We start from the raw sequence: 15,044 nt of genomic DNA, 5'->3' as shown, positions 1-15,044 counted from the left end.
CTGGTTCTGGGAGAGCCCCAAAGGGGATAGTGCACATTAAAATCACCAAGCAGCAGAAATGGATGAGGGAGATGCCCAATAATTTGGAGAAAGTCTGCCCTGGTGACACCAAATGACCGAGGGATGTAAACAGTACAAAGCAAAAAGGTGAGGTGAGGAAGGAAAATGCGGACTGCAACAGCTTGAAGTCGGGGAGATGGTTTGTCTATGAATGTCATCCCGGATGAGCAGCATGACTACCCCACGAGATGGAACGCTGTCCTCCTCGGGGGGGAAGGTCAAAGCAGACAAGAAACAAATGTGAGAACACAAAGCGGCAATGAGGACAACATTTTGTTTTCTGGAGGCAGAGAACAAGCAAACGCTGCGATGCCAAGAGCAGCCGCAAGTCCTCTTTGTGGGATCTAAGGCCACAAACATACCCTTGGAGAAGAGTCATGACAAGAAAAGGGGAGGAGAGAAAAAATGAAGGGATGTCACCTTGGCAGTTGCTGAGTCCCAGCCTTCAAAGACTCACTGCTACAGGGCGCTGAGGCTGGGGAATTCTGCTCCAAGTGATCGACAGAGTTGTCAGAATTATAGCTCTGTCAGTCTGCATAGCGTAGGGAAAAAAAGGTTGGTGGTGCACACTGGCAACACATAGGTCAGGTTGGTGAGGGTATCACCTGGCGACACAGTCACAGAGGATCTCCAAGTCTGTTAAGGAAAAGAGCGTTTGCCTTTGTTTGACTTCTTGGAGCCTTTTTGGTTGGCTCAGTTGTTTGTCAGCTGGAGGGACATAAGAAGTCTTCAGGGGAGTATTCATTCTGTCCTTTTCGGCTTGCCAGTTGTGTGGGAGGTGACTTCGCCCTGTGAGATGAAAGTTTGGTGGCTTGTTGCACAGCTGGAGGAGGAGATGGGGATGCAACCTTGACAATGGGTGATTTTACAACCGTGGTGCTAAATTTGAGATCGCATATCTGCATGGCCATGTCTTTCAGGGAGCAAAATGTAGCAAGAACAGTACTGTAAACACCAGACAACAGAACGCAGAGTTTCTGACTAGCCAACAACTTGCGAGTGATTGGGTAAGGCACTTTTTCCTTCACCCAGATCTCCTGGATGGCCCACTCATCGAGATACATGGGACAATCTCAGGAGGAGGCTGTGTGGTCACCATTGCAATTGATACAATGGGGAGAAGGAGGTGGACAGTCAACTTTGTGAACATCCTTAGCACAGGTTAAATGTTTGGCCAGATGTCAACAGGACATTTGTTGTTGTAACGATGACACTGGTTTGAAATGTATGGTCAGACTGTGATAACTTCATAGCCTGCTTTGATCTTTGATGGAAGCTCCACTCTATCAAAAGTGAGGAAAAGAGGTGAGTGGGCACTAAGGATGCATCTACCTTTTTCATCACCAAATGGACTGCGTTGACTCCCTGACCAGAGAGGTACATTTGGATTTTTGCCTCAGTCAGACCATCGAGCAGCATAGCATGAATAACATCACGGGAAGAATTCACCGTTCAATGGGCCTCACACAAACAGGATAGCCATGGAGGAGCGAATCAGCAAGCAGTTCTCTCTAAGATTCAGATGTAGTCTCAAAAGCAAAGTGCCATTGGGTAAATGAGAGCAGGATTTCACAGGACCAGCAACTGCATCAACGCCTTTCCAAATAATAAGCAGATTTACTGTAGCAAAGGACTGACCATCTTCAATACATGCAACCATGAGGAACCATGGTGAAGCTGGGAAAGCTGACAAAAGGACCAATCAGCAATTTGGGAAGGTAGCAGCTCAGGCAATCACCCCTTCCTGGGCCTGCTCTGTACCAGGGGGTATGTGCGAACCCTTGCTGTCGACCTGGGCCTGTGAATTGCACGTTACCCAGCATCAGGTGCATGGACTGGCCTTCAGGAGTGCACAGGGAGTAAGAAGAAAAAGAGGACCTAAAATGCCAAAGCAGAGGAAGGATAGGAAAAGGGGAATGAAGAAAGGAAATAAAGACAGTGGAGAGACTGTTCTGGCATCAGCTACTGAAAATGCCGAAAATATTTCCAAAAACATCCCACACATTCCTCAAAGGAGGGGGAAAAAGAATACCAACAGAATATATATATGCAGCATGTAAGGGAAAAGATGATGCAAAGGCTGGAGGCCTGTGGTAGCCATGCAAGAACCTGCAAAATCTGCCCGCCCCCCCCACCCTCCCGGGGGGGGGATTATAATAATGTGTTTTGTACAATATGCATAGGAAGACTGCACTTACAGTACATGAAAAAAAAGAGCATAAGGCCAGTGCAGATTTTCCACACTACTCAAACCTCAAAGAACTGCCTTCACAACCTACGAGGTAACAAATCTGACTCACCAGTCTTATGGAGAGGTGCCCCAACAGAAAACACAAGTCATCTTCATGCTCTACAGCAGGCCAATGACACAGCACTGCAATGGCTAGAATTTTTTGACTTTAATATTTGCCTACACCAGTTTGTCACTGAATTTTGCATTGTTTGAATTTTTGAAGCTTTTTGGAAGATACAGTTCCACAAAATTAACTTTCCAAAAAATCATTGGAATCAGACTAACATTTTTCTGGGACAGAACACTGCTAGCATGTTGAACACTTTACATATCTGCTGAACTTTCACCAATTCTCCAATGATAATAAACACAGCATAATAATCAAAAGCATTTTTACACATACTCAGTTAAAAAATCCATTATTCACTTTAACAAATAACTAGATTTTAAAAATCTAATAACACAACATGTTTACGTGCCTGTTTGAACTAATGCCGTCCATCTGCACCAAAAGTTCTGATTTCACACGGCGTGATGCCTCATGTTCTGATTCTGATCCCCTTCTTGAACACAATGAATCTATTTCATCTATAAATATTGTGCTTGGTGCATAAAAGCGAGCCTGTAAATTTTTTAAAATCCATCTTTTAGAAGGCTTTCAAACACATTCATTGTGCCACAAGTAGCAAATAAAAAATAGATACCATTTCAAACAAAAGTCGCACTAGTTTTTCTGATTCGCCTCTGTATTTTGATGTGAGAGTTGAAGATGATACATTGAAAAATGTTGTACAACATTCTGTTGCAACAGCTTTGGCTAGCATTGTCTTGCCTGTTCCAGGAGGTCCAACCATCAGAACTCCTTTCCATGGCCGCCTGATTCCCTGAAATGGAAGAAATGAAAGTTTAAATGACATTTTGCAACATTAAGGCAGCATTTTCATTGAAATGACTTCCATCTGTAAGGTTATTTACACACAGCAGAAAGTAGGGTTAATATGAGGATTAGGACCACTTCCACGACACAACCATTTTAACTGATCTCTGTATAGATTTATATTAGAACACTTTAGGATTAAAGGTGACCACTCACTGAAAAGCAGAAGCATTGAGTCGTCGACAAGCACACACAAAAGAAGAAGAACTTATCAGTTTTTGAAGTTATCCTCAGACTGTCACTGCCAATGATATTTTGCAGCCAGTGGGCTTCACTGACGGACAATAGCCTCCTACACCTTGTCCACAAACTGATTTCCTGTGCCATATCCTCACACACCCCCAATCCTCGCACCACCCACTAAGAATCAGCTAGAAACAAGTACCACCCTTGATACCCTATATCACCCTCAGCTGGAACAACTGAACCATATTCCTTGCCAGGGCTTTGATTATCTCTCATCCTGCCTTAAGATGAGTGACATCTTACCCAAGATCCTTCCCAACCCTCCCCCCCCCCCCCCATCTTCCCCCCCCCCCCCCCCCCCCCGCTCTGGGTGGGGGCACACACTAGCTCATCAAAGGTAACTATGAAAGCTAGCAAATTTTTCCTCTCTTGTGTGAGCTTATCGACGACTCAATGCTTCTGTTTTCCAGTGAGTGGTCTCCTTTAATCCTAAAGTGTCTAAATTCTACAAGAACTTCCCTACAACATTTAAGGTTCACAACAGAAGATTCATTTTCATCCTACTAAATGTTTCACATGACGTGCAATTTCGTAAACAGAGCATATGTCTAAATAACCTCCACACATTTCAGAACCCCAGAAATTTACATGAAAATTATCATAGTTTTTGTAAACAAACACTTATCATGCATGTAAAATTCTAGTCTTCTACATTCACAAAAATCAGGTTCTGATAATGGTTATTTAACAGCTCTTGAAATAAATTGTAATCTGTATGTGTGTTCAGGATAGACTGTACATCTCACACTCTATCCATGGGATCAGAGAAATGAAATTTGGCAGCGACATGTCCCCTTCTACACAAAAACCGAGAAGACTAGACTTTCTGATCACCTTAAGCAGTTGCAAGAGTTTAATGTTTCATCAAACACCTACAATCTACTTACTTGGTGAATTTTGTGTGTCTCAATTGGATGCTACTTTGGCAACTAGCACTTCCTAACCTACCTCAGCAGTCTTCTTGGGGAAAGGGGACCCACAGTTTGAGGTGGAATAAAAGCCATATGTCATTCCTTCGAATCACTGAGAAGGTACATACCATTTAAAATGCGTGAAATTCTACAATAACAGAGTCCTTTCCAAAACAGTCTTGCAAAATATGCTTTTGGAACTATTGTTTAACTTGGAATACTGTACTTTCATAATTGAAAAACACTTTTATAGCCTTTCTTTCTATAAAACAAAATATGAAATACTCAAGTACATCTAAAAATAAGCACAGTCTGCTCATTAATCTTGAACTCATATTTGCAACATCCTTCAAATTTTGTTTACAATTAAAATAAACAGTCTTAGAAAATTAACAGCACATCTGGAGGTACAATACACTGCATAAAAAACTAAATAAAGCTAAGTTATAAAACTGGGATGAAGATGGGCTACATTACATAGAGAGGGCTAGTGGACTAGGGAGGAACAGTAATTATCTCAGTAAAGTTTTGTGAAAAAACTGCTGAAATGTCACAAATGGAACACTCAACTGGAGAAAATATCAGGTTGGTCACAGAGACATTATGATAACTGGAACACAAATTAGGTGACTGTGTAATTTAACCTAATTTGAGTGACATGTGAATGTGCGAATTCTAGAATTCTAACAAAAGACAACGACTTTACTTGCTAGATCTAAAACAGAATTTATCTTTTGCTACAGAAATTGTGTATTTTCTTTCCTTATGTAATTCAATTCCACACTTATAGTAGCTTTTTCCCCTATTCGCTTTAATTCCTGTAACTCATCTGACACTGGCAGACACAAACAAAATGTGTCAGCTGCAAATAGCATAGCAGTAAGGAGGATGTCAAGTGCCAAAAAGATGTGTATAATATACGTATTCTGAAGTTTGGATGTTGTTGTTGTTGTGGTCTTCAGTCATGAGACTGGTTTGATGCAGCTCTCCATGCTACTCTATCCTGTGCAAGCTTCTTCATCTCCCATTACCTACTGCAACCTACATCCTTCTGACTCTGCTTAGTGTATTCATCTCTTGGTTTCCCTCTACGTTTTTTACCCTCCACGCTGCCCTCCAATACTAAATTTGTGATCCCTTGATGCCTCAGAACATGTCCTACCTACCGATCCCTTCTTCTAGTCATGTTGTGCCACAAACTTCTCTTCTCCCCAATCCTATTCAATACTTCCTCACTAGTTATGTGATCTACCCATTTAATCTTCAGCATTCTTCTGTAGCACCACATTTCGAAAGCTTCTATTCTCTTCTTGTCCAAACTATTTATCGTCCACGTTTCACTTCCATAAATGGCTACACTCCATACAAATACTTTCAGAAATGACTTCTTGACACTTAAATCTATACTCTGTGTTAACAAATTTCTCTTCTTCAGAAACGCTTTCCTTGCCATCGCCAGTCAACATTTTATATCCTCTCTACTTCGACCATCATCAGTTATTTTGCTCCCCAAATAGCAAAACTCCTTTACTACTTTAAGTGTCTTATTTCCTAATCTAATTCCCTCAGCATCAGCCGACTTAATTCTACTACATTCCATTATCCTCTTTTTGCTTTTGTTGATGTTCATCTTATATCCTCCTTTCAAGACACTATCCATTCCGTTCAACTGCTCTTCCAGGTCCTTTGCTGTCTATGAGAGAATTACAATGTCATCGGCGAACCTCAAAGTTTTTATTTCTTCGCCATGGATTTTAAAACCTACTCCAAATTTTTCTTTTGTTTCCGTCACTGCTTGCTCAATACACAGATTTAATAACATCAGGTAGAGACTACAACCCTGTCTCGCTCCCTCCCCCACCACTGCTTCCCTCTCATGTCCCTCGACTCTTATAACTGCCATCTGGTTTCTGTACAAATTTTAAATAGCCTTTTGCTCCCTGTATTTTACACCTGCCACCTTCAGAATTTGGAACAGAGTATTCCAGTCAACATTGTCAAAAGCTTTCTCTAAGCCTACAAATGCTACAAATGTAGGTTTGCCCTTCCTTAATCTAGCTTCTAAGATAAGTCGTACGGTCAATATTGCCTCACGTGTTCCAATACTTCTACGGAATCCAAACTGATCTTCCCTGAGGTCAGCTTCTACTAGTTTTTCCATTCGTCTGTAAAGAATTCGCATTAGTATTTTGCAGCTGTGACTTATTAAACCGATAGTTCGGTAATTTTCACATCTGTCAACACCTGCTTTCTTTGGGATTGGAATTATTATATTCTTCTTGAAGTCTGAGGGTATTTCGCCTGTCTCATACATCTCACTCACCGGATGGTAGAGTTTTGTCTACTCCGAGGTCCTTGTTTCGACCCAGGTCTTTCAGTGCTCTGTCAAACTCTTCACGCAGCATCATATCTCCCATTTCATCTTCATCTATATCCTCTTCCATTTCCATAATATTGTCCTAAATTACATTGCCCTTGTATAGACCCTCTATATACTCCTTCCACCTATCTGCTTTCCCTTCTTTGCTTAGAACTGGGTTTCTATCAGAGCTCTTTATGTTGATACAAGCGGTTCTCTTATCTCCAAATGTCTCTCTAATTTTCCTGTAAGCAGTATCTATCTTACCCCTAGTGAGATAAGCCTCTACATCCTTACATTTGTCCTCTAGCCATCCCTGCTTAGCCATTTTGCACTTCCTGTCGATCTCATTTTTGAGATACTCCTTTTTGCCTGCTTCATTTACTGCATTTTTATATTTTCTCCTTTCATCAATTAAATTCAATATTTCTTCTGTTACTCAAGGATTTCTACTAGCCCTCGTATTTTTTACCTACTTGATCCTCTGCTGCCTTCACTACTTCATCCCTCAAAGCTACCCATTCTTCTTCTACTCTATTTCTTTCCCCCATTCCTGTCAATTGCTCCCTTATGCTCTCCCAGAAACTCTGTACAACCTTTGGTTCTTTCAGTTTTTTAGTTTATCCAGGTCCCATCTCCTTAAATTCCCACCTTTTTGCAGTTTCTTCAGTTTTAATCTACAGGTCATAACCAATAGATTGTGGTCAGAATCCACATCTGCCTCTGGAAATGTCTTACAATTTAAAACCTGGTTCCTAAATCTCTGTCTTACCATTATATAATCTATCTGAAACCTGTCAGTATCTCCAGGCTTCTTCCATGCATACAGCCTTCTTTTATGATTCTTGAACCAAGTGTTAGCTATGATTAAGTTGTGCTCTGTGCAAAATTCTACCAGGCAGCTTCCTCTTTCATTTCTTTGCCCCAGTCCATATTCCACCTACTACGTTTCCTTCTCTCCCTTTTCGTACTACCGAATTCCAGTCACCCATGGCTATTAAATTTTCGTCACCCTTCACTATCTGAATAATTTCTTTTATTTGATCATAAATTTCTTCAATTTCTTCGCCATCTGCAGAGCTAGCTGGCATATAAACCTGTACTACTGTAATAGGCATGGGCTTCGTGTCTATCTTGGCCACAATAATGCGTTCACTGTGCTGTTTGTAGTAGCTTACCCGCATTCCTATATTTTTTTTTTTTATTCATTATTAAACTTACTCCTGCATTACCCCTATTTGATTTTGTGTTTATAACGCTGTAGTCACCTGACCAGAAGTCTTGTTCCTCCTGCCACTGAACTTCACTAATTCCCACTATATCTAACTTTAACCTATCCATTTCCCTTTTTAAATTTTCTAACCTACCTGCCCGATTAAGGAATCGGGCATTCCACACTCCGATCCGTAGAATGCCAGTTTTCTTTCTCCTGATAACGACATCCTCTTGAGTAGTCCCCGCCCGGAGATCCGAGTGGGGGACTGCTTTACCTCCAAAATATTTTACCCAAGAGGATGCCATCATCATTTAATCATATAGTGAAGCTGCATGCCCTCGGGAAAAATGTCGGTCGTAGTTTCCCCTTGCTTTCAGCCGTTCGCAGTACCAGCACAGCAAGGCCGTTTTGCTTATTGTTACAAGGCCAGATCAGTCAATCATCCAGACTGTTGCCCCTGCAACTACTGAAAAGGCTGCTGCCCCTCTTCAGGAACTACATGTTTGTCTGGCCTCTCAACAGATACTCCTCCGTTGTGGTTGCACCTACGGTATGGCTATCTGTATCACTGAGGCATGCAAGCCTCCCCACCAATGGCAAGGTCCATGGTTCATGGGGGGAGGGAAGTTTGGATACAGAGACCTATAACAATAACGGAAATTTCTGAATGGAGTAACATGCAAAATTAAGGAAAGGCAATCACTGCCTTATCATGGATCAATGCAACAAGCAGAGAAACACATAATGGTGTTTTACCATTCACACGAGCCTTTGAGCAATAGCTCTTTTTCTAGCAACAGTACAAACTTTCTCACACATAACCAGACACACCTCAACGCATACTCCCATGGCCGTGGCACGAAGGTACGCTGAGCATTGCATTTTGTGTCAATAGTGTAGCAGTTATTCACATGCACGGTAGAATGTCTAACAAAGCTTTTAATTAAATATGTCGAACAGATATATCTCAACATAAATTACTAAGTGATTTTTGGTGTTGTCATCCACTGAGGTAAAATATTTGGATAGTGATTAAAAGGCACGAGCTGATGTTAACAGACAAAAAAAGCAGTGACAACTATGGTCTAGTAGAGGGTAAAAGATAATATGAACAGCTTTCGCCTAGTTATCCACATACAAGTGCTCACAATTCAACATATGCAAAACATCATCTTACCACGAGAGAATATTACAGTTTACTGTCCCAATTTACTGATTATCAACTGCAGGATAAAACCAGAAAAAAGCAGAGGGGTAGGAAATTAAGGATATGGAACCTAGATAAGTTGAAAGAACTGGAGATTTCAAAAGGGAACATTAAGTACGGAACCAAATAGATGACAGTAACGGCACTATGAGATCAAATACACAAAAAGACAAGGCTTAATAGAAGAATTTGAATCTAACTGGAGAATGGAGAAATATAAAGTGCAGCATCTGAAGCAGGCAAAGGAGAACATACAGACGTTTAAAAAATGAAATGGACAAAAAGTGCAACCAGGCAAAGCAAGATTGGCTGGACAAGAAGTGCAACCAGGCAAAGCAAGATTGGCTGGATAAGAAATGCAAGGCTGTAGAAGCCTGCATGATTATGAGAAAGATATATGGCACCTATAGCATAATTAAAGAAGCTTTGGAGAAAAAAGAAGCACCTGCATGAGTATTAAAGCTTAGATGACAAGCCCGTGCTATGAAAAGGAAAGCTGAAAGGTGGAAGAAACACACTGAGAGTCTATAGAACACAAACTTGAATACAATATCACAGAAAGAGAAGAAGTAGTAAATGAATATGAGATGAGAGATATGATACTGCAAGAAGAATTTCACAGAGCTCTGAAAGACTGAAATTGAAACAAGACCCTTGGAGTAGATGATACGCCCTCAGAATTATTGAGAGAGTCAGACAAGACAATACTATTCCACATTTTATGCAAGATATTTCAGACAGGTGAAATCCTCTCAGATTTCAAGAATAATGTAATAATTCCCATTGCATAGATGGTAGATGCTGACAAGTGTGAATATTACCAGACCATTAGTTTAAGATGTCATGGTTGCAAAATATTGACATTTATTATTTACAGAAAAAAGGTCACTGGTAGAAGCTGACCATGTGGATGATCTGTCAGGCTTCCCAAGAACTGTAGGAATAAAGAAGCCAATACTGACCATACAACTTATCTTAGAAGATAGAGTAAAGAAATGGCAGCCAACATTTACAGCAATTATAGATTTAGAGAACGCTTACACCAGTGTTGACTTTAATACATTGTTAGAAATTCTGAGGATAGCAGGGGTAAAATACAGGGAGCAAAAAGTTATTTACAACGTTTACAGAAAGCAGAGATCAGTTGTATGCATTAAGGCGCATGGAAGGGAAGCAGTAATTGAGAAGGAACTGAGATGATAGAATTGTAGCCTCTCCCTGATAATATTCAAATTGTAAAATGAACAAGCAGTAAAGGAAATAAAGAAGAAATTTGGAAAGGGAATTAAAGTTAAGGGAGAAGAAGTTAAATCTTTGAGGTTTGCCAACGACACTGTAATTCTGTCGGAGATGGGAAAGGACATGCAAGAACAGTTGAATGGAATGGGTAGTGTTTTGAAAGAAAGGTAACAAGATGAATACTGAGAAAATTAAAACAAGGGTAATGGAATGTAGTCAAGTTAAATCACGCAATTTTGTCAGACTACGGTGACTGGTTTGCGCGGTGCTCAATTGCGTGGTTGTCGACACCCGTACACATTCGCAATCTGTATACAATCCAGTCAAGCCACTTTCATGAATTATGATGGAATGATGAGGACAACACAAACACCCAGTCCCGTTGCAGAGAAAATCCCCAACCTGGAATTGATCCCGGGATCCAGAGGTAGCAACGCTAGCCACTAGACCACGAGCTGCGGACGACAATGGCCAAAGCAGAGAGGATATAAAATACAGACTGGCACCATCAATAAAAGAGTTTCTGGGGAAGAAAAAAATGTTGACATTGAATATAAATATAAATGGCAATGATAATGTTATAACAACCTGTTTTTCATTCAGAAAGAATGACCATAAAATTGTAATATAATATGTAGTGTATTTACTGACTGCAACCTAAAACACACTGACAGTGCAATACGACCTGTCTGATCCATAAAAGATTATAGAGCCCTAAATCAGTTGTGTCATGTGCAAGGACATCATGACTGAACATTTTCATGCAACATATTCACACAGTGAGAAGTAATCATGGATTACAAGTCAAAATTATAAAAAAAGTGGCATCACTATGGAAAATTTTACAAATAAGTGCTCTGTGTTTACATGATTGTCATACTGTGTTCTGTCTTTTCTATCAGAAAAAAAGTATGCTCTTGCGTACTGTATTCAGGTTCTGCCACATTATGACTGCTAAGTTGAAACAAACAAAAACTTTGCAGCATTGTGTGGATATTTATAACAAAATATCAAATTTAAGTGTTAGGAAGTGTTTTCAGAGAGTATCAGTATTTAGTGTTGTCTTATATGAATGTGGACAATAAACAGTTACGACAAGAACAGAATAGAAGTATTAGAAATGTGGTGCTACAAGAGAATGTAGAGGCAGATTGAATAACTGAGGTGGTACTAAATCAAAATGAGGGAAAATAAATGTGACACATCATGACTATAAGACAATTTCAGTTGACTGGACATATCCTGAGACTTTAAGGAATTGTCAATTTGATAATGGAAGTAAGTGTGAGGGCAGGGAGGATTGTAGAGGAGACCAAGGCTTGAGTACAGTCAGCAGGTTCAAATGGCTGTAGAACGTAGGAGTGATCTACAGATGAAGAGATTCACTTCAGAGCACTGAAACCACGTGGCAGAACTGCATGAGCAGCGCTCACTGTCTGTCACTTGCTTTGCTCATGTTGCAGAAGCACGCGGTCGGCAGGTACCACACTCTGTATCACCCAGCATGTATTCACTGACTGGCCCTGCTACGCAGCTAAGGAAGCAGACTCTTTGCAGCTTCATCATCACATAGCAGTACTAATAGGCTTAGCAAGTGTTAAAATGCTTTTATAAATGGCTCTGAGCACTATGGGACTTAACATCTATGGTCATCAGTCCCCTACACCTTAGAACTACTTAAACCTAACTAACCTAAGGACAGCACAAAACACCCAGCCATCACGAGGCAGAGAAAATCCCTAACCCTGCCGGGAATCGAACCCGGGCGTGGGAAGCGAGAATGCTACCTCACGACCACGAGATGCGGGCAAAATGCTTTTATAATTAGAATTTATTTATAGCTGTAAATTTTCCATGTTTTCTACAAGGAGTGTGGGTGCGCTGTATACCATAATTCACTAGGCATTACCACAGCAGTTGAGTATGATTATGTATAACAAATATTAAAGAGGTATGAAACTTCCTGGCAGATTAAAACTGTGTGCCGGACCGAGACTCGAACTCGGGACCTTTGCCTTTCGCGGGCAAGTGCTCTACCAACTGAGCTACCCAAGCAGAAGTAAAGCTGTGAGGACAGGAAATGAGTCATGCTTGGGTAGCTCAGTTGGTAGAGCACTTGCCTGCGAAAGGCAAAGGTCCCAAGTTCGAGTCTCAGTCCAGCACACAATTTTAATCTGCCAGGAAGTTTCATATCAGCGCACACTCTGCTGCAGAGTGAAAATCTCCTTCTGGATTAAAGAGGTAATTGAACACTGCATGCTTTGAAGGGCATTGATTTAGCTGTACAACTGTAAATTTAGTTGAAAGAATGGCTCACGAAATAATGCTCACACTCGGTCAGCTACAACAATCACACCAACGCTGACACACATTTAGGATCAAACAAATGAAAAGTATTACTTTGAGGAGTGTGACAACAGATTATAATTGTCAACTTCATCTATAATTAACAAAAAACTTCAAAGCAGCTATACTACAGGCTCTCATGCATAAATCTAGGAAATGAAGTAATAAGACACATTATGGTTTCGATATTAACTGCAATGAACATGAAGAGGAAGGAAGCACAAGGTGTATTGGTAAGCAGAAATGAGCATTATTTGAATAAATTTCAATCTGGGTGATTATTCAAGCAGGTAGATCATTCAAACAATTTTATTCATACATAAATTAAATTATTTATAACTAATGAATAATGTAGATCATTCAGACAATTTTATTCATACATAAATACATGAATAATGTAGAATGCCACTGCATTTTCTTTGTTTACTTCTTGTACCAAATTCTATGACTAGTGTTTGTTCCCCTGGCTCACTGCTGTTTCTAACAGACAAATAACTTATTAACGCACTGTACATAAGTGAGTGTTGGTGGCTCAGTTGATTAAGTTCCAGACTACAACTCCAAAGGCTTTGGGTCTGATACCCCATTGACTGTATACATTTTTCAGTTACTTATCGTTTCTTTCATCTCTAAAAATAAGGAAAAAAGCCAAGTCCAGTTGCTCTGTGTTTTGGAGTTAATGTTGCAATGTAGGTCCCTGTCTAAATGGCTGTATAAATCAGTTCAGAGGGGGCATACCTCCATGCCTTGTAGAGCAGTGCAGTATTCAAACCAACCTTTGGATTGTGCACAGATTTACTTGCTTTACAGTGGAACAAATGCAACACACAAATAGAGGTATCCCACATGTAACTGGTATGCCTCATGAACCAGTTAATCATCTCTAGTTGAATTGCTTGTGAAATGGCAACACTATCTCCAAATGCCCATGGACACCACCTCCAGCATCTCTTATAAACAAGTACCTACATGTTTTTAACATTACTGTTATCTATTCTTTTTTAGTTAGTTCACTGATACTTCAATCTCGGGTGTGAAGTGTACCGATTTTTTGTGGGACATCCTGTACTTCATAGGCAGAAGGTCATAGCAGTTACAAAATTCAACTGACTCTGCACTTGCCAGTACTTCCCCCTCCCCCTGCTAAAATGAAGAAGTACTCTACATAAACAGCCAGCAATGAGAATGCAGCCAACAGAAACTCAATCTGCAGCACCTTTTTCCACTGTACCAAGACTGCTCTCACTACCACATATGGGTATCTTGTTGATATAATTAAGCAATTTGCTCATGTTTTTAGTGCTACAAAATGAGTGAACAAAGTTTTAACTCAATTGTGAACAACTAAAAGCAACAGACAAATTTTAGGATAGTTAGTACTAAATCCTTCCACTTTATCCTTGGAAATCCCCTCGGGCATTTTCCAGCAAGTTGAGAACGTTCAAAACTGCTGATATAGGTCTTTCATTCTTTATTCAAATTTACCTCCCATGGTATGGTACACAGTGACCTCCAAGTACCTCCCTCTCGAAGGCACAGATCGCTTCTTCGGCTGTTGCTGAGGTTTTACAAATATACAGAAGGACAGTCGTACAAGTGTCATGTGCAGCTGAATATTATTCTTCTTCTTCTGTGATATCAATAAACTGTTCATGCTAAAGAACATGTTATTAGCTTTTATTATTCTGTAAGGTAGACATGTTGTGCTGTTGATCAATCTGCATGGTTGGAAATGAAGAGTACACTTCGCACTCCATGACTGCAGTATAGAGACTTATTGTTACAATTGTTGTTATCTTGGAACAATAAAAATTTCTATACTGTGAACGTGGCAAACAAAGTGTGATCTTCATTTCCATTTATTATTTGTTGAGTCATTTCTTTCATTACTTCACTTTTATTAGTCAGTATGAATCCCAGGTTCTTGAGTTCTTGAACTCGCTGAAAGATATGCCAATCAATAACAATGGAAGGAAGGAGAGCTTGATGGTGTAATACAATGAGATATACTGTTTTATTATAATTCGCCAACAGTCAAATTTTCTTTGCACTGTTGAGAAATCGGAGAGCATCTTTGTATACTTGCTCCAGGGTGTTGCCAATATCCATGACATCAACAAATGGCAGGATTGTGTGTGCTCCCAACATCACCATTTCTTTGATTCGACAAGTGTCACGGCTTACTTTTTTCAAGATCATGCTGAATGGTATTGGCACCAATGAATTTTTTTCTCAATCCATTTTTTACACAATGGTGGTGATAGTTGTTTGCCAAACCTTACTTAACAAG

General features: G+C 40.1%; 1 protein-coding gene across 1 annotated transcript in view; it reads right to left on the bottom strand.

Moving 5' to 3' along the window:
* LOC126299384 (katanin p60 ATPase-containing subunit A-like 1) overlaps nucleotides 1-15,044 on the bottom strand; it is a 105,945-nt gene that overhangs the window by 34,758 nt on the left and 56,143 nt on the right. The window contains exons 8-9 of the mRNA XM_049991252.1: nucleotides 2,998-3,177; nucleotides 2,773-2,915 (exon numbers count right to left, since the gene is read on the bottom strand). Of these exons, the coding sequence (XP_049847209.1) occupies nucleotides 2,773-2,915; nucleotides 2,998-3,177 (323 nt within the window). The remainder of the gene's footprint in view (nucleotides 1-2,772; nucleotides 2,916-2,997; nucleotides 3,178-15,044) is intronic.

The sequence above is a fragment of the Schistocerca gregaria genome, chromosome X (genome assembly GCF_023897955.1).
Source record: "Schistocerca gregaria isolate iqSchGreg1 chromosome X, iqSchGreg1.2, whole genome shotgun sequence".
Taxonomy (NCBI): Eukaryota; Metazoa; Arthropoda; class Insecta; order Orthoptera; family Acrididae; genus Schistocerca; species Schistocerca gregaria.
This window is presented reverse-complemented; position numbering and strand designations above follow the sequence as displayed.